The following is a 26,168-nucleotide window of genomic DNA, read 5'->3' as shown; positions in this document are numbered from 1 at the left end:
CCCAAGTATCTATCGTATAACGTTCCTCTTGCATGTCAACATACCGGGACCTTCACCATAACTTGGCATCCTCAGACAGATGCATCATCGCCAACGTAACTTTGGTTTCCTCTGTAACCGTGTTTGTGGCCCTGAAGTACTGTTCGAGGTCAAAAATATAGTTTTCTAGGGCCTTTGTATCTCTTGCCCTACAAAAGGGCTTTGGTTCCGCAATCTTTGCTCTGCTAACCAGAATTGCTCCTCTAGCTGGAACTTGATTTGCCATTGCTCGCATTGTGAGCTCCAGTCTTGCATTCACATCTGCGATTTCACTTCTGACGACATCGAGGGTAGCTCGAAAATCCTCCCACATGCCATTTATCATCTCCAAAAGTGTCTTTTTAGAGCTATCTAGCTCCTGGACACGCTCCTCAATATGGACAGAGCCCGTCGAACTATCCCTACGTTCGTGGCTACCAGTTCTTCCAACGTTTCCTTCTAGAGTGTCGACTCTTGCCAACAACTCTTGTATCAGTAATCCTTCGACACGGCTAGCTACCGCATCGATCGATTGTTAATTTTCTCAGCAATCTCTTCAAGATAGAACTCTAAGAAGCAGACAGAGTCGGGAACTTCAACTAAGTAGGGCATCTACTCCTCCAGCTCTACCAGTCGTTCCCTTTAGGCCTTGTCAGATGGATTCGTCGATGACATATTTCGATCTTACTGTTGATTAGCCGATTTGGCTCTGATACCACTTGTCATAATTGTAACCCTTCAAACACGATTGTGCGAAACTTGTTTTGCTCGATCAACAAGTCACCCGTTTAAAATTCGAAATCCGCAGACAAACTCGCGGTATGATGTAGCCTCCTTTCACGTTCTTGAGAAAATCGGTTTATAAAACGTGAGAGAGAAAATAAATTGTTGAAAACATCATAAAAGAGAGCATCGAAGACTGTCAATTGCAAAGAAAAGGCTTAGTTTGCAAAGAGTGCGACAAGGCTCGGGCAGGGGTTCAACTACTATGGTACCCCTTATAGTACATATTGATATTTTTAGCCTTTGCAAGCTTGCATATGAAAATGCCGAAATGTCACACTGTAGCTCGACGACACTAAAATGAAAGAAATAGACTAAGCAATAAAGAAAACATAAAGACAAGGTAAATTTGGACATGTGGCCATAGGCAAACACGCCTTGGACAAGCATGTTCGTTACACTCTGCGCGCCTCCTACATCCCGGCTTCGAATCTCCTCTTTGTAAAGTTCTTGATAAAAAGGTTAGTTTATATTTCTTATCGCGTTATCTGAGCTATTTTCATCACTTGGCCAGTGTATATCGCCAACTACCCGAGAGGGCAAGTAACAAGGATATGGCTAACGCATACAAGTAGGAGTTTGAAGACAAACTTTATCTTTGTGAGATAACTTCCAAAAGGAGAACAAGTGTGGGTATTAGGCACCGAGAGGTTGTCACCCTTAAACGAGAAGCTCTATAAGTCTTGTAAGTGAAAGGTTTTAGATATAACTTGCTTAGCATAGCTTGGTCATTTGGATCCCGAGAGATGACCATGTGTGGCATTTAAAGACTTCAAGAGGAGCTCGTCTTAATCATAAGCACGTTAACTAAGTTATATCGCATTAGGAATCTTTGATTGCTTAATCATCTGGTAATGCATAGACCTTCCTTCACCCCCTTCTTTTACGGAAGTTAGTTCACAACTCCATCTCGCATCCATCTTAATTCTCCTTTACGAAGTCTCTAGTGTAGATAAGTAGATATAGTTTAAACCTACACTTGATCATACTATATAGGTTATTTTTTTATATTGCCTAAACGCCTAGTGAACCTTAGAACTAAGCTTTGATATCAATTCCCTGTGTCGACTCTGGATCACCCAGATAAACCTATTGTTTCGCTTACATTTGAGCAAGCAATAGGAAAACTTGTACACGACAAAAACTTAGAAGCGCATAATGAAGAGATTCATAAGAATCATTTTACATGCAATGATCTTGAATCAATGACACATTATGAAGAAAGAAATATAGTTTACCTCACTACGTCCGAACACAAACTCAAGCAGGAGCCTCCTTATGACGCTAATGAACTAAGTGAGAAGTCACCCCTGTTTGAGTTGATCTTTCTTCGCCTTTTGTAAATTTACTTTGGCATTCACTCTTGTAATGCCCCTTCTTGCCACATTGGTAACAAGTAATGCTCTTTTGCCTACAAGTTCCTGGATTACACTTTTGCTTCTGATCGTCATTCCAGCGCGACCTTGAATTATCAGTCCTAGATGTCATAGAATTCCCTATTCTCTCTCTTTCTTATTCTCTACTTAACTCAAAAATTTGTTCTTTAAACACCAAAACTCTTCTCTACTCGCAGAGTTACGTCTACTAACTGCACATAATCACTTATTACTACAATAGGTACAACAAAAGTTCTAATTTCTCCTCTTATAGTCCATTCTCAAACCGCCTATATCTTTCAGTCTATGAGTGGATTAGTGTCATTGCATACTTAGCTAACTTTGTATAAGTCTCAGAAAAATATTTTCCATTGAAAATCTCCTTGAAGTCTTCCCAGTCTACTCTTCCTTGCCTGTTCTCCTTTAGAGTCCACCAATCTTCTGTGTCTTCTTGTAATGAAAACATAGCCAAATCTACTTTTCTCTCTTCCAGAGATTGCATAACACAAAACCACTTCTCCAATGTCCTTAGCCACTTTTTATCTTCCTTTGGCTCCATAGTTCGACTGAATTATGTAGCTCCAAATGCTTTCAATCTCTCTATTCTAAACTTCTTCTTTGATTGTTGTGCCATAACATCAATCAACCGTTGAACAACTCTATCATATATCGCTTTTTCTTACTCTCCTCTCGCATTGGGGTTAACTGAATGTGCTTCTGAATCCATTGTAGGCTCAGTAGTTGTCCTTGATCGAGCTCTTCTTGGTGGCATATCTACTATTCTTTCCTACAAAAGTAACTTAAACACTTAGATCCAAATATATACTTTAGACCACCAAGTTTCCATAAAATCATGATCCGATAACAAGTTGTCACACCCCACCCCGCACATGTCCTTACTTAGTGGTGCCATTGCGGAGGAATTTCAAGTTTTTCCTATTTAACTCAATTGTGCAACGAATTGTGCAGAAGTTTAATTTTAACTGAATCACAATCTTTAAACGAAAAGCTCGTGAACAAGTTTATGGGTGAAGGTGAACCACTAGAATTCCAACTTGACCCTAAGATTGAGCTAACCTTTCGGAGGAACCATAGACAAAGGCAGAGGCAAAACCATGCGAACATGGATAATCAGAACAATAACAACCATGACAATCAGAATGTCCCAGGGTAAAATCTCGCCTATTTGGCTCAAGATCTAGACGACTCAATCAGATCATATGCCTCGCCGAACCTTTATGATTTCAACCCGGATATCGCGTACCAAACGTTTGACGAAAACGCAAGGTTCAAAATTAAACCAATAATGTTCCAAATGATCTAAAATGTTGGATAATTTGGGAGACAACCATGCAAAGACCCTCAAAGCATATCAAAAATTTCTACTCTAGCTGTGCTTCGTTCAACATGTTGCGGATATCGTGAAACGAGCTGCGTTTTGCATTATTTCTGCTAACTTTATGAGACAAAGCAAAGCAATGGACAAACTCCCTAGAGGACGGTGAAGTTACAACTTGGGATAATTTGATCAAAAAGTTCATGAAAAAGTTTTACTCACCCATTGAAAATGTGTGAAAAAGGTAAAACCTGATGACCTTCGAGCAGCGAGATAGCGAAAATTTAATTGACACGTAAAGGAGGTTTAAGAAGATGATCAAGAGATGCTAGCACCATTGCATCCTTGAATGCATTTTGATGGAGTAGTTTTATTTTAGACTGAGTGAGGACACACAACAATCTGCTGATGTTGTGTTTACTGGTGGGATGTTGATATCGTCATACAACCAAATCAAGAATACGTTGGACGTTATGGCCAGCAATAGCCAGGAATGGAGAGACGGTGATTTCGGATCATGAAATAACAGTCGAGAAAACAGAGGAAGAATAGAATATGGAATAAATAGGAAGCAATGGTGGCGTTACAAGGCCTTGTCACCGAAATGAACAAGCTCCTTCAATCAATGGCGTTATCACAAGTTAATCCCGTAGGGAGCTCAATTCAGAAGTGCAACATATGAATGAAATGGGATGCGTGGGGTGTAAAGCCTCCCACAACATTGATGCATGCCCATTGAATACTAAAATTGTCGCTTACGTTAAGAATGATCCCTACTCTAATACATATAACGCGTGGTTGAGAGACCACCTACATTTGAGTTGGGGGGGGTCAAGAGAAAAATTCTCAGTAGTGACAAGGTGGCCAAGAAAATTATAGAGGCGAAGCGCCTAGCTCACCAAAAAGCAGTGCAATGAAAAGCCACAGCAGTTAGCCCAACGCCACCGCCACCACCACAACAACAATCCTAATAAGTCTTCATCTTCTTCTTCACGATCAAAGGAGGCCCTTTCTTCGTGAATATATGTAGAGGAATGATGATCTTCTGCAGAGTCAAACCTCGTCCATAAAGAATCTAGAGTTGCAATTGGGGAACTCACTAGCAGCGTCTCTGGAATCTAGAGTTGCAATCTAGAGTTGCAATTGGGGATCCCTCCCGAGCAACACAAAAACATCTAATCAGGTAGGGGATCCGGTAAAGAGAAGTGTCAAGCGATGATACTTAGAAGCGAAAAGAACTGAACCATCCTCAAACCAGAATCCAAACATAGAAATTTCACTTCTTCCTCTAACTAACAATATTTCTTCCTTGCAAAATTAAAACATGCAATGCTTCTTCCTTACAGCATTAAAACGTGCCAAACAAGGAAGTGGCAAGCAAAAGGAGAGATGAACAATGCAGCAAAGCGTCTAATTAGGCGACGAACTCCAATCCTTTATCGTTTCCTCCATTTCCTGGTCACCTAAAGGAAAAGGGCAACGGTCAACAATGTTTCAAAATTTTGGGCGTTTTGAAGTAGTTACACATCAATATCTCATTTATTGATGCGTTAAAGTAAATGCCTCACTACTTAAGTTTCTAAAAGACATCTTAGCGAATAAGAGGAGGATTACTGATTTTGAAACTGTAGCTCTAACACAGACAACAAAGGAAATCTTCAAGAATAGGGTGCCAGAGAAGATGACAGACCTTGGTAGCTTCATGGTCTCCTGCTCGATAGGCAGAATGTATTTGGGTCGTTCTCTATGCGACCTTGGGGCAAGCATCAACTTGATGCCTCTTTCTATCTTCAAGAAATCAAAGATAGGGGAGGTTCAACCAACTCATATGAGGCTTCAATTTGCTGACAGATCCATTGCCAAGCTAAAGGACAAGATTAAAGATATTTTAGTATAGGTGGATAAGTTCTTGTTCCCATTAGATTTTGTTATTTTGGCTTATAAGGTTGATCTATAGGTTCCAATTATTTTGAGGCTGCCATTCCTATCAACTGGTCACGCCCTCATAGACGTCATCCAAGAGGAGTTAATAATGTGATTTAATGATAAAGAGATTAAGTTCAACTTGTCAACGCGATGAAGTTCCCCACTGATGTTGAAAACTGTAACACGATAAAGTCCTTTAAATGAGACTAATGCGAGGAAGAATCCTACTATCAACTATTTACCGCTGAAAAATTCCTTGAAGAAGATGAACCAAACTATATACTAGAAGAAGTAAACGTTGTGTCTGGTGAAAAGAAATTCGAGTCTTTGGATTTGCAAACCAAAGGCGAAAAGAAGACAAAGTCATCAATTGAAGAACCACCAGAATTAGAGCTCAAGCCTTCGCCCAACCACCTAAAGTATGCGTATTTGGGGGGAAATGACACTCTGTCCATCATCATTTCCACCCACTTGGATGCCACAGAAGAGAAGGTGTTGTTGAATATATTAAAACTTCACAAGAAGGCAAATGGATGGACCCTGGCGGACATCCAAGGCATAAGCCCATCCATTGCATGCATAAAATTAGGTGGGAAAAGGGTCAAACGGGCACCATTCAGTTTCAAAGGTGATCAAACCCCGCGATGAAAGAGGTTGCTACAAAGAAAATTATCAAATGACTTGACGTAGAAGTTATCTATCCAATCGAAGATAGTGAATGGGTTAGCCCAGTCCAACACGTTTCTAAGAAAGGCGGGATGACTAGTGTGAAGAACGAGCAAAATGAATTGATTTTACCCGAACAGTCACGGGGTGGAGGAATTGTATGGACTAACGCAAGTTGAATGCGGCAACGAAAAAGTACAACTTTCCCTACCTCTCATTGACCAAATGTTGGACAGGCTTGCTGGAAAGGAGATTTATTACTTTTTGGATGGTTATTCTAGATACAACCAGATTACAATTGTATCGGAAGATCAACAAAAGATGACATTTACATATCCCTCTGGTACATTTGCATTTCATTGAATGCCATTTAGCTTATGCAATACGCCAGGGAAATTTCAAAGGTGCATGATGGCTACCTTCTCAGACTTCTTGGAGAGATCAGTTGAGATATTCATGGATGATTTTTCGGGATTAGGGGATTCTTTCAAGGTATGTCTAAGAAGCTTAGAAGATGTTTTGGAGAAGTGTGAAGAGACACGACTTGTTTTAAATTGGGAGAAGCATCACTTCATGGTTAGAGAGGGAATTGTGCTTGGGCACAAAATCTTCCATGTGGGATTGGAAGTAGACCCCGCAAAGATTGATGCGGTAAGTAAGTTGCCAACCACCTTCAAATGTCAAACAATTGAGGAGCTTTTTGGGTCTTGCGGGATTTTACAGAAGATTCATCAAAGGATTTTGCCAGATCGCCAAACCTCTTAGTAACCTACTATGCACCAATCAACCATATGACTTTGATGAGAAATGCAACCAGGCGTTCCTGACTATAAAAGACACGTTAACCTTAGTGCATATCCTCATCATGCCAAATTGGTTACAACCATTTGAACTTATGTGTGGCTCGAGTGATGTGATGGTAGGGGCTATACTGGGTCAAAGTGATCTAACCTATCGACTACGTGAGGAAAACTCTCACCGAGGCTAAAGAGAATTATACTACTACTGAGAAGGAGCTGCTCGTGGTAGTATTTGCGATAGAAAAGTTTAGAAGCTACATTGTAGGTTCCAAAGTTACAGTGCATTCTAATCATTATGCAATCAGATACCTCATGGCGAAGAACAACATCAAACCGGGGTTAATAAGATAGATTTTATTGCTCCAGGATATTGATTTGGAGATTATAGATTGCAAGAGCATTGAGAACCAGATGACAGATCACTTGACACGTCTTTACAATGAGAAGTTCCAACACGAGAAGAAAGACATTAAATATGGATTTCCTGATGAACAACTCTTTAACGTTGAAGTAACGGAGCCCCTATAGACATAGTCAATTATCTGGTACGTAAGACATGGCAACAAGACTTCAACACCTAGCAAAGAAAGAAGTTGTTTTATGAATGCCACTTTTATAGATGGGAGAGCCCTTTCTCTACAAATTGGGGCCATATTAAATATCAAGACGGTGTGTCCCTGAGTATGAAACACCTGATATACTCACCAAATGTCATGAAGTACCCTATGGAGGACACTTTGGTGGACAAAAGACGGCTGCAAAAGTCTTGCAGAGTAGGTATTTCTGGCCTACTCTCTTCCAAGATGTAAGAAACTTTGTAGTCAAGTGTGACCAGTGCCAAAGGACAGGAAATATGTCACATCATGATGAAATGCCTCAACAACCCATCTTAGAAATTGAACTCTTTGATGTGTGGGGAATAGACTTTATGGGACCATTTCCTCAATCTGGTGGCCACATCTACATCTTGTTGGCTATAATCTATGTCTCAAAAATGTTTGAAGCAATCTCTTGCATGAAGAATGATGCGATTATAGTCAGTAAGTTCTTGAAGAGAAACATCTTTATGCGATTTAGGACCCCTAGAGCCCTTATCAGTGACGAGGGATCTCATTTCATTAATCGCATCATAGCCAAACTACTCGCAAAGTACAACATAAACCATAAAGTAGCCACCACCTACTACCCTCAAACAAATGGTCAGGTAGATGTGTCTAACAAAAAGATCAAAAAGATATTGGAGAAAGTTGTAAATTCATCCTGCAAGGACTAGGCTGATCACTTGAATTCCGCATTATGAGCATATTGCACCACGTATAAGACGCCTATTGGAATATCTTCTTATGCGTTGGTCTTTAGGAAGGCCTATCACTTACCATTAGAGTTGAAACAAAAGGTGTTATGGGCGCGCAAAAAGTTAAACTTCCATCATAATGCTGCATGAGAGGCCTAGTTACTGTAGCTGAATGAGCTTCAAAAGTGGCATTCTCAATCTTAAAGAACGCCAAGATTTATAAAGAAAAGACAAAAGCATGGCATGACAACTGCATCCATAGACACGAATTCAAAGTTGGACAAAAAGTATTATTATTCAATTTGCATCTACAACTATTTTCGGCTAAGCTTCGTTTAGGATGATCTGGACCATTTTTTGTCAAGCAAATCTTCCCACATGATGCTATGGAGATCACCTTGTTGGACGAGACTAATGCGTTTAAGGTAAATGGACAAAGACTCAAGATGCCTTCAAGATGAAGAACGCAACAAATTCTTTATGGATTTATTGTAAAACGCCTTTATAAACATTTCCTTGAAACGCATGAATGCATTTTCATCTTCCCGCAAGATCAATTATTTATGTGAAACACATTATTTTCTGTATCTTTATTGCTTTATTTTCATTCATTCTTTTCACTTTGTTATTTTCTTTATTTGTTTTCACGTGATTTATTGCTTTTCTTTATTGCTTACCTTTATCACTTTCTTTTACCACTTTCTTTATCGCTTTGTAAGTTTGTTTAGTTTAGATTATTTTGTGCCTATGGGAATACGCAAGGAAATCATTACGCGAGACAAAAGCATAGTAAAAGTGATGCTAGAAAATAGGCATCGAAATGTTTAGATATTTAAATTTAAATCACCTAGGGAAGTGTGTATCGTGTGACACAATCGAAGCACCATCATCATTCAATGGTCATTTAGGGTTTCGAAGAGACACGCCAACTTTGTGTTAGACGCATTTAATCACATGACCAGTATAATGTTATCGTTTCGTGTATAAATAGTGAATAGAAATGCTCTTAACCCTTTTACGAATTCTTCAAAGCTTTCAATCCTTATGATTCTCACCGAAAAACTCATTGTTCACCACAATCCTCACCGTTAACTTCATCATTCATACATTCCAATGTTAATAAGCAAAAGACAACTCCTGAAACCTCCCTTACCTTAAAGCTTACCCCGAAGAAGGATGCTTCATCCACTCAATCCTAGGCGAAATGTCCAAAAGCATTTAAAAACCAAGAACCATATTCCCAGAAATCCAGGCTGAGTGTTCTGAGAAGAAGATCTTCATTAAGCCTAGAACACAAAAAACCTCATCCCAAGCACATTACGTTAGGTCTGAAGGGCACCACAAATTTCATTCTTAACGCAAATGAATGGATGGAGAAGAGAGTGTTTACACAGAGTTGGCCGACTTGAAACTGGGAATGGAGATGATGCAACTAGATGATAACCAGCGAAGGTACAATCATTTGAAACACAGGGCTGGTAAGCTTCTTGTGGGTCGCGAAGAGACAAAGTGAGAAAGAAGAAATAAAATGTGTCATCACAATTTTCTGATAAAGTTATGAAGCGTGTAAAAGAGTCGTACGGAGTGGAGAGGAAAAAGATTGAGGTGGCGGAAAAGAAGAAGGCTGAAGAAGAGAAGAAAACAAAAGAAGGAAGAAGAAAGAGCCTTTTGAGAGGAACGGGCTCGGCCACCAACATCTCCCTTCCCTCCTAAATCCCTTATCTCCATCGGTTAACATAGTCCTCGCCTAACTGTATGTTCAAAAATAAACCTCTCACATCCCTCGCCTACCATAGACCCCTCGCGTACTCATTCCCCTTTCCCACTCCATTCTCATTACAGCAAGTCTCCTTCTCCCAAGTTTTAAACTCCCTAAGTCTCTCCCTTTCGACGATTATCTATGTGGCCCAGCCAAGCACACATATACCCACCATCATCAACTTGGACCCTAAGCAAATTGATTTAAATGTCCTAATTATGAACTTGTCAGAAGGGAAAGTTCCAACAGAGAAGGCGACAAAGGAGGTAGAGATAGTTGACCCTGATCTTCTTTTAATCGTTTATGACCCACTCTTCCAAGATAGCCCAAGTCTATTTTATACCAAACATCGGCTACCCAAATCTAAACGACCGTGTACCAATATCCAACGATTTTTTTTCAAGATCTTTTATATTGGTACACAATCTTGAACCAAATAACACTTTGAAAAATAAAATAATATAAAATTTATGATAGATTGAAAACAAAGATCATGATTTCAAAAAAAATATAAAAGAAAAATTGCAAAAGAAGAGAAGAAAGATGATGGAAAGGAAAAGAAAAATTGTAGAAGAAGAGGAGAAAGAAGATGGAAAGGATGGAAAAACTTGAAATATTTTAAAAATCGTCGGCATATCTTCAAAAAATCGTTGGCTTTTCTTTTGCCAACGATTTTGAGCCATCGACACAAACCGTCGGTGTAGGTCCGTCAGAAGAACTTACACCGACGTAAAAAAAGAAACCGTCGGCAAATACTAGAATCACCGACGAAATGGAACCAACAGAGCTATACCGACACTAGAAATTAACCGTCGACGAAAGGGGTATTCACCGACGGAAAAAATATTTCGTCGGCATTTATTACGCCGACGGTGTAAGAATGTCATCGGCATATCCTTGTATTGCCGACGACATTTATAGTCGACGGTGTCGATTTATTATGCCGATAGTTATAATTTTCGTCGACAAATCCATGGAATGCCGATGGTTTAAAATAATGTCGTGGGCAGAAGTTTTTTTTTTTTTTAATACATATTTTACATTTATATTGGTTTTCAACAATTCTTTTGGTTTGTACCTAAACACAATTCAAACTATAGAAATATAAAATACTAAAATTCATTTAATGTTTCAACAAAAGTTACAATTGTTTCTTACACAATTAATATAAGCCAAAACAGTAAATTCGTCCAAAATAACAAAAATTACAACAATACATAAAACTACATAAACTTCTAATTTTCTTGAAGTGATCCTCATTGAAAGGTGGACCTGAAAAACAAATAAAAAGAAAACAATAGAAACATATTTAATAAACTAAGTATAATTTACACTTTACACACACACACACATGTATACATAAAAACTTTACATTCTTTAACTTCTTGAAAAACAAACTTAGAACAACAAGTTACATACTTTTCTCTACAACTAAAACAATAACAGTTACATACTAAATAATCAAACTTTACATAACCAAAACAATAACAAAAACAACAATAACTTACAAAAAGAAAACTACATTTCATCCCACATCCAAGAAAACAAATCTAAACTTCAAATTTATACCTATGTTCATGAACCTTTCTCTACAACCAAAACATAACTACTTCATACTAAATAATCAAACTTTACATAACCAAACCAATAATAACTTACAAAAACAATGACAATCATTTTACATTTTCTCATCCCACATTCAAAAAGACAAATCTAAACGCAAAATATAAACCTATGTTCATAAACCTTTCTCTATATACCAAAACATAACAACTTACATCTACTAAACTCCTTAATCCAACTTTACATAACCAAAACAATGACAGCCATCTTACATTTTGTCATCCCACATTTAGAAAAACAAATCTCAACTTGAAATCTAAACCTATGTTCATAAACCTTTCTCTACATACCAAAACATAACAACTTACATCTACTAAAAACTCCTTAATCCAACTTTACATAACCAAAACCATATAAAAAACAAAAACAACTTACAAAAAAAAATTATATTTCATTCCACATCCAAGAAAACAAATCTAAACTTCAAATCTAAACCTATGTTCATGAACCTTTCTCTACAACCAAAACATAACTACTTCATACTAAATAATCAAACTTTACATAACCAAAACAATAACAAAAACAACCATCCAAACAATACATTTTAACAAACTGTATCTTGAGGCATTTGACTATTCATAGACACAATTTGGTTGAGCAAATGAACCAAGAAACCACTATACATTTTAGGCTATAAGTATCAAAATTTCTCAAGATCTTAAATTTCAATGCAATTTTATTACAAGAAAATTCACTTTATACCACACATGCTTATTATATCCAAGCAGAAAAGTAACCAAAACATGATGATCATCAACTGGATTCAACAGTACTTAACCTTTTATGCAATATCTTTAAGAGCAAAAATCATTAAATTTGTATGTTGATTATGAGTAGTAATTATGTGAAGCTATTTGTTAAATAAAATCATAATTCATTGGTTCTAAAATGTTTGCCCTAAAAGTTAAAACAAAAATTTATAAATTCCATTTACACTAATCAATCCAAACAAAACTCTAAGTTGAAATTGAAACAAGAACAGGCCTAGGAAATACAGAATAATGAAAATGGATGATAAATTGACAAGAAAGTAAGAATGAAAAAGAAAGGAATTAAATTTGAACTTACGAAGAAGAATTGGAGAAAGAAGAAAAAAGGAGGGCACTCTAACGACGGCGGCTAATGGAGACTTGCAACGGTTGGCGGCCGATTGAATCAGAATTGGGAAGAAGAAGCAGAGGTCGATGGAGGGTGTTGGTGGCAGAGAAGTCGTCTATAGATGTTCTCGGCTGCGTCGGCGTATTTTGGGAGAAGAAAGACAAGATCGGAAAGAAAAGAAAAACTCTACTTTTGTTTTAAAAGAATTGCCGACAATAATTTTAATTTCGCCGTCGTTTGTCCATCTAAGTCGACGGTCATAATCCACCGTCTGCATATGTCTACAAATATCGACGGTCAAAAATATGTAGTCGTCAAAAACATATCTACGCCAACGCTATAATTTTTGTCGTCAGCGATTCCACTTATTCTTGACGCTAACACAATCCGTCGACGTATACCACTTCTACCGACAAACTTTAAGGACGTCGGCATGTTTGTCGTCGACAAAGGTAAAATTTCTTGTAGTGCCTCTGCCCTTACCTCTACCTCTGCCTGAAAATTAAATAAGAAAGAGTGAGTATAAAAATATACTCAGTAAGGGACCCATTACTAGTCCCGCTAGGTACTTGTTAACTTCTTATTAGAGTCCTGTAAAGTGGTACCCCTAAACTGGCACGTTTCCGAACACGTGTAATCTGTGATCCCGCAGGAACATATCTGCTTTTCGGTGAACCCAAAGGAACACCTAGGACTACTGGTCTTTAGTGTACTCGAAGGAAACACTAAGACAATCGGGCTATGAATGACCCCTTCGAGTCGCTCATAATCATGTCTATGTCTATGTCATATTGGACTGGTGATCTTGTCGAACTACACAGTCATAAAAGGGTGGGGATCCCGAAGGACACCTATGTGAGTACGACTCTAATAGTTGAAGCTAACAGCACAACCTAACCATATCATGTAACATAACATACATTATCATAAGCATGGCATAAGTATTGATCATGTCATTTTAATTAAACATAGTCATCAAAGACATAACACAGTAGTCATCATCAATATACTAACAGTAATAAACATGTTAACATCTATCATCATCAAACACCCATATAATGACAGTCATCATCAATAGCATCTAGTTATACATTTTAGCTATCATTAATGCATAACCATAAATACATGCGGTTTTTTAAATTCAGTTCGAGGGTCTAGTATTAGAATCTCTTACCTGGAGATTAGCTCACACCAAAATTATCCTAACAATCACGGTCAAGCTTCCCAACAATCAAGTCCTAAACACAAGTGAACCCAATAAGTAAAATTAATAAATTAATTAACAGTCGCCTAGGGACCAAACTCCAATTATTTCAACTTACCCAAAGTTGAAGATAAATCCAAATTTATCCTTGGTTTAGGAAAATTCTTCAGTACAACTTGCAATTGATCTATCATGAAAAATAATTCAATTAAATCCATAATTAAATTATTTAGATTCCAACTAACTCCTTCTTGGGCAAAAACGAAACCCAAATCAAACTTACCAAAAATATAGGTGAAAAAGCCAAAGAATAAGCTATGTGGCTCAAAAATGGCTCGGCTAAAGAGAAACAGCTAGGCAGCTTGGCTCGAAGACAGAAACGGCTCGGGTAGGCGACTTCACACGCATAGGGCGGCTCGCAATGCAGAGGCGGCTTGGCTAAAGTCACGTGCGGCTCAGCTTAGTTCACATAGGAATGGCTCGATGGCTCGTTAAGGCTGGAATTGGCTTGCGGGTCAGTGGCTCGGGTCGTGCGGCGCGGTTGGAGCTGCGCTCGGTTTGGGCAAGTGAGAATCCGACGACCCACGATCGGAGAAGCTTGTCGATGATTGCTGGGCGGAGCGGCACGGTGAACGGCAAAGGAGACGCGAAGAAGAGCGCGACTGACGAAGTGACGACGTGCATGACGTGTGAATCGCGACTTCACGTTCGCGACTTGTAGAATGGTCAGCTAACGGCGCGGCAGATGAGCGCAACAGTAACGACGGAGGAGACTAGTCGGCTGGAACGGCTCGACAGACGGTGGACGATGGCTAGCGTTTCACGAAGACGTTGGGGCGAGGCTGTGCAAAAGATGGCTAGGGTTTCTTGTGAAATTAGGGTTTGAGGAAGATGAGGAAGAAGATGGATAGTGCTCTTCCCAACGATCCTATTTAATGCCTCAATAATAATAAATTATTATTGTTATTATAATCTTTTCTTTTCCCCAAATAAAATAATTATTCTTTCTCTTCATTAAAATCCACCAAATCTTTTCTTTAAACTCAAATTTCCCTCTCTCTCCAAACAATTCCCTTTTATCTTTCCCAACAATAAATAGCCTTAAATAATTACATTACCTTTATAATATAATTATTTTATCCTCCAATTAAATAATTATATACCCAAACATACAATTACTTAAAATTCTTTCAAAGAAAAAACATAGCCCTTAAATAATTATATTATCTTTATAATATAATTATTTTAGCTTCACCAAGAATTAATTATACCTTCAAATGTATAATTAATCAAATTTCTACAAATACAAACAATTGGATATTTTTCCAAAATATCTAATAAGTTCCAATAAAATTCAACAATTAAATAACACCCAAAATTCAAAGATTAAACTTAAGATAATTACAAATAAATTACCTTAAATTTTTTGGGCGTTACATTAACCTTTATAAAATTGGTTAATTTGCAACATAAAACTTTGTATATTGTTCTTAAGATTTAACAATCTTCATAAATAACCCCAATGAGTGACTATTTTCTATGATTTTATCAACCTAAAAGAACTAAATTCTAGTTATAAACATAGAGACTAAATTATTTTCTTTTAAAACCATAGAAACACAATTTGTAATTTAACCTAAAAATCTATATACTTGTTATTTTTATTATATTAATACAATTTATAATAAATTACATGGTACATATTATACGAAAAAAATTAATTGAGTTTATAATAGGGAAATTTACATAAATGTAACAAAATTGTAAACTATTTACGACCCGTGTAACAAAGTCCATAAGGTTAGCCATTTTTTAAATATTCTAGGTTTGCCCTTCCATCTTTCTATTCTTTCTCGCGATTCGTCTTCCTCCTGTTATTTCGTCTTCCCCTACGATTTCGTCTTTCTTCTTTTCTACGATTTCTTTCCATCATCTTTCTTATTTTTCAATTCTTTATTTATGTCATTTAATGTTTTCATCGTTTTTCTTCTTTTCCTCTTCGATTTTTTTCGCTTCGATTTCTTTTCATCGTCTTTCTACTTTGTTTCGATTTCTTTCCATCGTTTCTTCTTTTCTTTTTTTTACACGTTTACATTTGGTAACCAAATCTGAACGACTATGTACAACAAAATAGCAAAATCTAAAAAATCATGTATAAAAAATCTTAAAAAAAGATCATTTAGATTGGAGTAGCCAAATATAAACGATCGTGTAAAAAAAATAAAAGATTGTGTCTAAAGAATCTTGAAAAAAAATCATTTAGATTGGAGTAGCTAAATGTAAACAATCGTTTAAAAAAGTAAACGATCATGTAAATAAATCTAAACGATCGTGTACCAAAAGATCGAGTACCAAATTTTAAAAAAAAATCATGACCCAAATCTAAACGATTGTGTAACAAAATTAAACGATGGAATTGAAAAGATAAATTGTAGTCATATCTAAACGATCGAGTATAAATTGTAGTCATCTCTAAACGATTGCGTATAAATTGTAGTCATATCTAAACGATCGCGTTGTAGCCATATCTAAACAATCGCGTATAAATTATAACTATATCTAAACGATCGCATATAAATTGTAGCCATATCTAAACGATCGCATATAAATCATAACCATATCTAAACGATCGCTTTGTAGCCATATCTAAACGATCGCGTATAAATTATAGCTATATCTAAATGATCGCGTATATATTGAACCATTTCTAAATAATCGCGTATATATTGAACCATATGTCGTGACTGACAGGGCATTTTTGGTATTTTACACAGTGGATCTCTCGGCTTTTTCCATTTTTAAAATTGTTCTATAGAGTGTAAATAGGGTGAACGATAAAATTTTTCCAAACAAGCAAGAAATGAAAACTAGGGTGAACTTTTGATCAGCTATGTTAAATACAAACAACTCATATAAGATAAACTTGATTTTAATTGATTAGATCCGTGACCATATATGAATATGACCATATTGTGTACAACATTATTGTGTTTATGGCAACATGTAATGAACGCATTACATCACGAAGATATTGAAAAAAGAAAGCAGAAATGAAAATAGTAGAAACTTAAACTTTTGCATCAGTGCAAGGGTAGATTAGGTAATAATAGAAGAGTTAACCTCCTTGGGAGTTTCGTCAATAAGCTTCTTTTCGTCATGGACGTCATCATTGACAGCCAAGAACACGAGAGCCCACAACAAAGGATAGCTTAGTGTTGTGAGTGACCAATTCACCACCAGCTGATGCATGAAGGACACATGGTGGTTGTCAACTTGCCAAGCAACTGCAGCTCCTGCACTCTGGACTCCTTTATAGAATCCACTATACCTGTGTTTTATCTTTAATCAGTATATAATAAAATCTCACTCACTTTATAGTTATATATAAATTATAATGGGTATCACTATAGGTGCAATAATCACACGCTGCTACCACACCTGCTCAAGGTCTCTGAATCATCCGCCAAGGCTCCAATAACCCAGTAAACCATGCTCTGAAACATAGCATCCAGCAACCCAAAACAAAAATACAAGAAAAAAGGCCCAACAAAATCAGAACCCGATTCCCTGAAATCCAACTTGTCTAGTACCTTGTTGCGAGAGTATCTAAGCTGGTTAGCCAATCCACCTGCCCATATTCCAGTACCCAATAGCGCCACCAAGCTAACTCCAAACAAACCTCTAGTCCTCCTACTCTTAAAACTGAAATCCAGTATGTATCCAATCCCAATTGATCCCACCATCTGTGCTCCCCAATAGAATACATTGTTGAACCCTCTTGTCCTCAAATTAAACAACACCCCATTCACGTTATTGAATTGGTAGGTATAGAAAAAGTTGCTAGACCATGCAGCCGGAACAATCAACAACATCTTCCAATTAAGGAACAACTTGAGAATCTCCACAAACTCCACTGAAACGTTGGAGTACTTGATGTTGGTGCATGGCGAACCATCATCGCGAACCACACGACTGGGGGGCAAAATGGCAAGAGAAGTGAGAGTCCCTATAGACATGAAGCACATGAAGCCAATGTAGGTACCATCATTGACGGAAGAAGCAGTGGTCCGGTGGTAGTTTAGGACAAAGGGAATAAGACCACCAATAACACCACCCATGTTGAAAATACTCCAAAAGATAGAAATGTAAGTGCCCTTTCGACCAGGGGGTGGATAGGAAGTCATGATGGCGCCTTCACCTGCCCAGAGAAAGCCAGCACCCACTCCAAGAATTGCGCCTGCAATGATAGCGAAGGTTTGGTCCTTGTAGTGATTGTAATAAAGGAAGGATCCAGCGTAAAGGACATAAGTGGAGCAGCCAGCAAAGAGGGTGAAACGAGGGCCAAGGATGTTGTATACACCCCCGCCGATGATGCCGAATATTGCGAAAGTGGTGTAGAGAGCAGTTAAAGCGTTATCCGCAACGGTAGAATCCAACTGGCCCCCGCCCCCCATACCACTGAGGGCATTGAACATACCAGGGCAACAAAAGCAAACCAATCCAATTAACAAAACTTGGACCAAGGGAGAGTTATATCTAAATGGGGATTTTGTTGAAATCTGAGGAGAGGAGGATTCTTCGTCTCCTTCGAAACCCATGATCACTGCCAGTGGATGTTGACAAAGTTGTGGTGTGAATCTCTATTGAATTGAGACAAATGTGGATTCTGGTTTTCTCAAAATTTTATATTCCCTCTTCTGCGTTAGAGTGAGAGTATATAATGCATAATGAATAATGACAATATATAATGTTTTGTGAAAGTCTAAGAACAATCTTCTCTTGCCGGCCTGTTGAGATTTGAATCTACTTCTACGACCTGCCATAATCATCACCTCAGCAATGATTCTCCAATTTGATCCGATTCAAAATTTGAAACTAAATGTTACAAAGTTAAATATAGTAATTATTTCCTGCCTGTTTTGATTTTCTGTCTGTTTTGATAATGCTTCAACAACACTAAAATAATACAGTTCTAAAAAAATAAATAATAGAATAGCATTTTTGCTTCTTATCTTTGTGTTCTGTACTTCATTGTGTTTACCCCCACATTAAAAATTTGAGGGACATCACAATTAAATGGTTGATTATTTTGAGATGAATTTTTTTCTAAAATACTATATTTTATTAATATGCTACCAATATTTGCTAGATTTGTTTAGTTGGAATACCATATCTGTTCATATCAAAATGTGGATCTTCAAGTTTTTGTTCCATTTTAGTTTTTTCTTTCTTTTTTATTTTTTCATTTGTTAGAGTACCATTGTTTTTGTCACATCCTGGTTTAATTTTAGTAGATGTAATCTCAATTGTCCAATTTTTTATGCTCAATAAATTTTGAATTATGAAATTAATTAAAGTATTGACAATAATTTTTCTACAAGAAAATACTATATGTAAATATATTTCTAAATTTATAGCAAAAATGTAGATTATTTTAATCTTAACTGTCAAGTAATAGGAACTAATATTAAAATTTATTAAAAGTACAAATTTAAAAGCAGTAAAGTATTTACATTTTATAGAACAATTTCGAAAATGGAAAAAGTCTAAAGACCCACCATCTAAAATATCAAAAATGCGCCATGAACAACGCACTTAATATATTTGTTAACGTGATTTGGTACACGATGGTTTAATTAATTTGGTATACGATCGTTTAAATTTGTCATCGTTTAGATTTGGAACCATTTTTTTTAAAATTTAGTATATGATCGTTTAGATTTGGGGTTCCACATCTAAAAAAAATTCAAAATTTGGTATATGATGTTTAGATTTGGGGATCGTTTACATTTGAGGTTCCAAATCTAAATGATGACAAATCTAAACGATTTTTTTCAAAATTTGGAACCTCAAATGTAAACGATTTTAGATTTGGAACCTCAAATGTAAACGATCCCCAAATCTAAAAAAAATTCAAAATTTGGTACGTGATCATTTAGATTTGGCTATACATCGTTTAGATTTGGCTACACGGTTGTTTACGATTTTTTTTTCAAAATTTGGTATAAACGATTTTTTTCAATATTCTTTATACACGATCTTTTAATTTGGATTACTTAACCAAATTTTTCAAAAAATTTTATACACCATCTACCTAAAAAGAAAAGAAAAAGACGATTTTTTTCAATATTCTTTATACACAATCTTAAATGTTCTTTATACACAATCTTTTAGTTTTGGTTACTCTTTTTCAAGATTCTTTATGCACCATCTGTTTAAAAAATAAAAGAAGAAAGACGATATAATGCATGCAATGAATGAAAAAAAAAACATGAATAAAAAGAAATAGATTTGGTTACCCAAATCTAAAAAAAATGGAAGAAATCGCATGAAGAGTATAGAAGAAGATAAAAAATCGCAGAGACGAGAAAAGAATGGAAGGGAAAATTTAGAATATTTAAAAAATGACTAAATTTATGGGTTTTGTTACATGACCGTAATTTTGAGTAGTTTATTATATTTAGGAAAGTATTGGGAAAAATAGGAAAACTTACATAAATGTAACAAAACACCAAACTATTTACGGCTCGTATAATAAAGCCCATAAAGTTAGTCATTTTTTAAATATTTCCAAGTTTGTCATTCCATCTTTATTCGTCTTTTTTCTGCTATTTCTTTCATCGTCTTCCTCCTGTGATTTAGTCTTTCTTCTTTCCTATTTTTTTCTGCAATTTTTTTACATCATCTTTCTTATTTTTCAATTATTTATTTACTTCGTTTAATTTTTCCATCATTTTTCTTCTTTTCCTCTTTTTTTTCGCTTTTTCATCGTCTTTCTACTTCTTTTTTTCGCTGCATTACTTTTCATCATCTTTCTTTTTTTTCTTTTTATATGTTGTGTACAAAAAATAGCAAAATCTAAAATATCGTGTATAAAGAATCTTAAAAAAAAATCATTTGGATTTGAGTAACCAAAATATAAACGATCGTGTAAAAAAATTAAACGATGAAATTGAAAAGATAAACTATAATCATATTTAAACGATCGCGTATAAATTGTAGTCATATCTAAACGATCGCATATCAAACAATAACCAAATCTAAACTATCGCAACTATATTACACGTGCATTATTGACGACGTGGTTGACGGAGCATTTTTTATATTTTACGCAGTGAACCTTTGGATTTTTTTCTGTTTTTAGAATTGCTCTATAAACTTAAATATTTAGTTGTTTTCTATACTCTTAAACTTTTTTTTAATTCTCACTTGACAATTGTCAATCGAAATAAAACTGTGTTAAAAACTTAATTTGAATTTTCCAAGGCCTAAGTTAGTTATTTATATATTTGAAAATCTATAGGAAGACAATCTAAAGAACATTTCTTCGATATGAAATTCGTGTGTCTAAAGTAAGTTTGGAGGGAATATTAGAAAAAGGCTTTTATTAAAATAAAAAACTAGCCATTCTTAAAAATAATAACTTAGATAAAAATAAAAATATATTGTGATTTATTATAGATGGGTTATAATATTCTACGGTCTTTATAAATATTTTATTTTATAGAAATATAATTAAAATAAACTTATTTATTAATCTTAAACATAAAATTCAACTTTGCATTTAAAATTTATTTATGTGAACGTAGAATTTGAACTTTGCTTATATTTAAAAATATTGTTATGAGGTTATTGATAAAAATCCATCATATTTTTTATCGTCTTCCAATTGGCATCATTCATCCACTAGAATGCACCGGCCGGCTAGCTTGTAGGGACATGTATGTCTTTTTATTTATTTATTGTTTTTTATTGTTTTGTTGTTGAGACTGACATATATGTCTTCTTAGTTCAAAATAATAATAATAATAGAAATAACAACAATAAAAAAAGAAAAGAATGTGCGCCCAAAATTCTGAAGAAGCCAGAAGTTCAATAAGTGCCAAAATGTGGTTCATAAGAAAATTACAAAAATAGCAGTAACTTGTAAGCTATTTCAAAAATAGAGCTATTATCGTTTTCTAAATTTATTTATTAATTTGTATAGGCTGCATCATTAGACAAGACACAATCCACTCAAATCCATCTACTTAATTAGAGCGTTTCTTTCAATTACCTGTTAGGTTGTGTTTTTATTATTATTATTATTATTATTATTATTATTATTATTATTATTATTATTATTATTATTATTATTATTATTATTATTAATTTTTAGAGAGTACATTCATTTTAAGATGTGAATATCTATGATTTAATGTAATGAATCTCAAGAGTCATGCCAAAATATAAACAAGATAAAATATAACTATTTTTCGTTGTCACACTAAAGTTGTTTGATAAAATTAAGAAGATATCAATCTGAAAATTCATGGTAAGACCTACAATATTGATATAGTATGTGCCACGCATGTTCAAATGCTCAACTCAAAGAAAGAATAATCGGAAGTGCATGAAGTTAAAGTTTTGAATGGAGAATAAATTTACTGTTTTTCTGAAGTTATAACAATGTATATTTAAGAGTATGATTGATCTATATATCTTTGATAGGGTTTTGGTGCTGGGTTAATTCTTAATCTCACTGAGTTAGGGAGCACATTGAAGACCAAATTATAGATCACATATCACTACAAGAAATCGGAATTCTCCTAATGCACGAAACTCTGTCAGGGTAAGAGTCATCAGGAAACATGGCTTACGACGACGTCGTAAGTGGGGTGTCGGCAGAGTGAATCTTTCCCAACATTGGGATTCTGATGTCAAGAAAAGGCTGACCATCCCCGATGCCATACACATAATTATCGAGGAAAAGGAAAGATTTAAATAATATTTTGCTTTTCTCCGCCGCCATGCATACATACATCGAGAAGATCCTCAATTCCCGACGTGGACATTTTTAAGGTGAAAGAAAATTAATATTTAATTGTTTCCTTTTCCCAAACGTTTATGTGTATGGCGTCCGGGATGGTCAACCTTTGTCCGACGTGGCCATTCACGACATCGGGGGAAAAGAAACAATTTAATAATAATTCTCTTTTCCCCAGACTTTAATTGCATGGCTTCGAGAAAATGGATATCCATTCCCAATGCCATTAGTGTTGCGTCGGGAATATGGGTTATAATTTTCGACACAGACTAATGCATTGGAAGTTCTCCTATAAAAAATTCCTATTTAAGTTATGCAATTCACAGAACTGAAAGAGAGGCAAAGAATTGCAAGAGAGAGATTGAGAAGGAGAGAACCTCGCCGCTACATCAAGCTCACTGTCGCTCATCGCCGTCCTTATCCCGCATTAATCATCGTCTTTTGTTGCGCTCTTTATTTCATTAAGTGGTTTAGTTTGTTATTGTTTTGTTTTAGTTTTGGTTTAGTTAATTAATTTTAAATTTATATTTTGAATTAGTTTTAGGATTTAGATTTCAATTTAGTTTTAAGATTTAGATTTTGAAATAGTTTTAGGTTTTAATATTGAATTTGAATTTGAAATGTTTTTAGGATTTAAGACTGAAGTTAAGATTGAATTTGAAAATTTGCGGGGTTATATTGAATTTGAGGGGGGAAAGGGTTCTGATATTAAATTTAAAGGGGGTAATAATTTCAATATTCTAGGGTGGGGCTTTAGTAGTTTTAAATTTTCTGTAATTTGTGGTTGAGATTTGTTCTGGCTATCCTGCAGTTACAATAGCCTTTAGTTATGTTGGAATTTATATTCTAAAACTCATAGTTTGTAGTTTAAAATTATATTCTATTCAATAAAGTGGTTATTGAGGATTCATTAGTGAAAATAGAATACTATAATCTTGAATCCAATAAACTAAGGTCTCAAGGTTATCCTGTGTAAACTTGAACTTTATGTACAGACATAAATGTAGATCAAGTTCAAATATATGGCTCAAACGGTCTATAATGTATGAATAAGGTTGGGCACCTTAGTCTGGGAATACTATGAATGCAGCTCGCTTTGTAGTTAGTACAAACGAAGTGATCCTAAATCGTTCATGTAGAGCCATGGAAGTGGGGGCATTCTATGTAAATAGTTTATATAAGACTAAAATCATGAAATAATCACTTTTAAATTATAACACTATTGACTTATAAAACTAACTATTTCGATTTTTAATGACCTAGGTAACTTAATCCTAATCCTCAACTAACTATGAATTTCTGTTCAAATGGAATTATCCTTACATCTGCATAGGTGAGGCAGCTCATTAGCGTTAGCCCAATAAGCGTTCCATTTCAAGGGTAAGACTGGGTTGATAGCTAAGGACATGGGGAACAAGACAGAGTTCACTCCTATTCGCTTTAGGGTTAGTAGATAGGTTGTTCCCTTAGAACTATTGGCAGTTTTGTTAAAGAGATTTAATGAGAATCTTTTTATTATTATTTAAAAGTGAATATTGTTTTTAAATTCAAAAAGATGAAAAGATCTTCCTTATTATTAAGAATCTTTTATTAATATCTTTTTGAGATTTTATTGAGGAAGATATATATAGTTTTAGTAGCTGAAGTTGGATCTTTATCGAAGTTGGTTCTATTATTCTTATGATGGATACGAACATTAGCAGCAAAAAAAATGGATCGAATTTTACTCTAATTACATATAAACACTTAGAGATTAACATGCATTAAACAAAACCCTAATTTCACTAGATCCTGAGTTATATGTGTTGGACTTTATGTCCTAAAACTCGTAGATAGTAAATATAATCTATTGGTCATTATTAATAAACTGTTTTATTATTATAATTTCAATAAGGGTTTATTATTAGTTTTATTATAATAACCTAAAGCCAATAAACCAACATCCTAAGATGTTTGATGAGTCTTGAACAGTATGTAGAGATATACAGAGATCAATGTTCAAGATCAACTTAAAAGATCTATAGTATAGGGTTAAGGTTGGATACCTTATCCTCGTAACACTATGGATACAACTCACTTTGTATTTGATACAAACACATTGATCCAATGCGTTCATGTATGTGACATGCGAGTGAGGGTATCCTATGCAATGAGTTTGCATAAGATCGGACCACGAAATAGTAATCACTAGATGTAACTCCATTAACTAGTTGAATTTTTATTTCATTAGGATGACCTAAGTAACTTAGTCTTAATTCTGAGTGTATTATGAACTCCTGTTCGCGAGAGATTTTCCTTTGATTTGTACGGGTAAGAGTGGCGATTGTCGACTCAATATGCTTATCATTTTGGGGACAAGACCGAGTGGGGAGCTTTGAACATAATCACACAAGATGGAATTCACTCATTTCTAACTTTAGAGTAAGTAGATAAGTGTTCCCTTAAATGGTGTCTCCGAGACTTAAACAAATGGTTCTACTCTCTCTATGGCACGAGAGGGGTTTCTGTTTAGTGGTTGGACCATAAACAGGTTGTTCATTAGAGGAGCACCGTATTTAAGAACCAGAAGTAACTCAGCGATAAAAGGGTAATTTTACCCAACTCGTGTTACAAACACTTGTGAAATACTAACGTAACGCCCCAAAAATTTAGGAATTTAATATTATTATCTTAAGTATGATTTTGAGATTTTGGGTGTTATGTAAATGTTGAAGATTTTACCTCATGGAAATTTGATTTTATTGGAAAGTTTAAAATATCAAATTTTCTTAAGTTGGAATTTATGTTTGTATTGGCTAGGTATGTTTGGGGGCTTTTTGGACTTAAGGACTTAACAATTGAATTATGAGAATAATGTTTTGACTTATGAAAAAAAATATATAATTTGTTAAATTAAAGATGTTTGGTGAGATTTAGATGAGGACAGAAGAGGTTGGGTTGTTTTGGAAATCCAATAAGGAAAAGGAAAAGGGAAATTAATATTGGGTTATCTTTTATATAAATGAGCCTTGGAACCCGTGCACAAGAGAGAAAAAAAAAAGAGAAGAGGGGGAAAGGAAACCCTAGCCGCCGCACGCCGCCATCACCATCGCTAAGCGGTCGCTCCACAGCCGCCGCACGTCGAGCGCCAGATCGTCGTCCAGCAGCTCGCTCTGCAGCCGCCGTACGCCGAGCGCCAGACCGTCGCCCAATCACTCGCTCTGCAGCCGCCGCACGCCGAGTTCCAGTCGCCCGCCAACTGCCGCCACGAAATCAGCCGCGTCGCCAGTCGCTCGCTCAGCCACACTGTCGCACGTCGAGCGCCGGTCGTTAAAGCCTGCGAAGCACAGCTGCGCCACGCCTCTGCAACCCGAGTCGCACACCCGTACCCGACCCGAACAGTTGCACCTCGCCACCGACCTAGTTTTCGATCTGCACCCCTTCTCCGTGAGTCGATCACTCCGCACCAATGCCTACCGAGTCGCCTGCCGAGTCGTCCT

General features: G+C 35.8%; 1 protein-coding gene across 1 annotated transcript; it reads right to left on the bottom strand.

The window, feature by feature from the left end:
* Positions 1–16,796: 16,796 nt before the first annotated feature.
* Positions 16,797–18,729, bottom strand: LOC103495743 (UNC93-like protein 1). The gene is made up of 2 exons (XM_008457390.3): positions 17,322–18,729; positions 16,797–17,211 (listed from the first exon to the last, which is right to left on the bottom strand). Exons 1-2 carry the CDS (start codon positions 18,479–18,481, stop codon positions 16,980–16,982), a joined length of 1,392 nt encoding a protein of 463 aa, XP_008455612.1. The 5' UTR covers positions 18,482–18,729; the 3' UTR covers positions 16,797–16,979.
* Between the last annotated feature and the right edge of the window lie 7,439 nt (positions 18,730–26,168).

This window comes from Cucumis melo, chromosome 7 (assembly GCF_025177605.1).
Source record: "Cucumis melo cultivar AY chromosome 7, USDA_Cmelo_AY_1.0, whole genome shotgun sequence".
NCBI classification, from domain to species: Eukaryota; Viridiplantae; Streptophyta; class Magnoliopsida; order Cucurbitales; family Cucurbitaceae; genus Cucumis; species Cucumis melo.
This window is presented reverse-complemented; position numbering and strand designations above follow the sequence as displayed.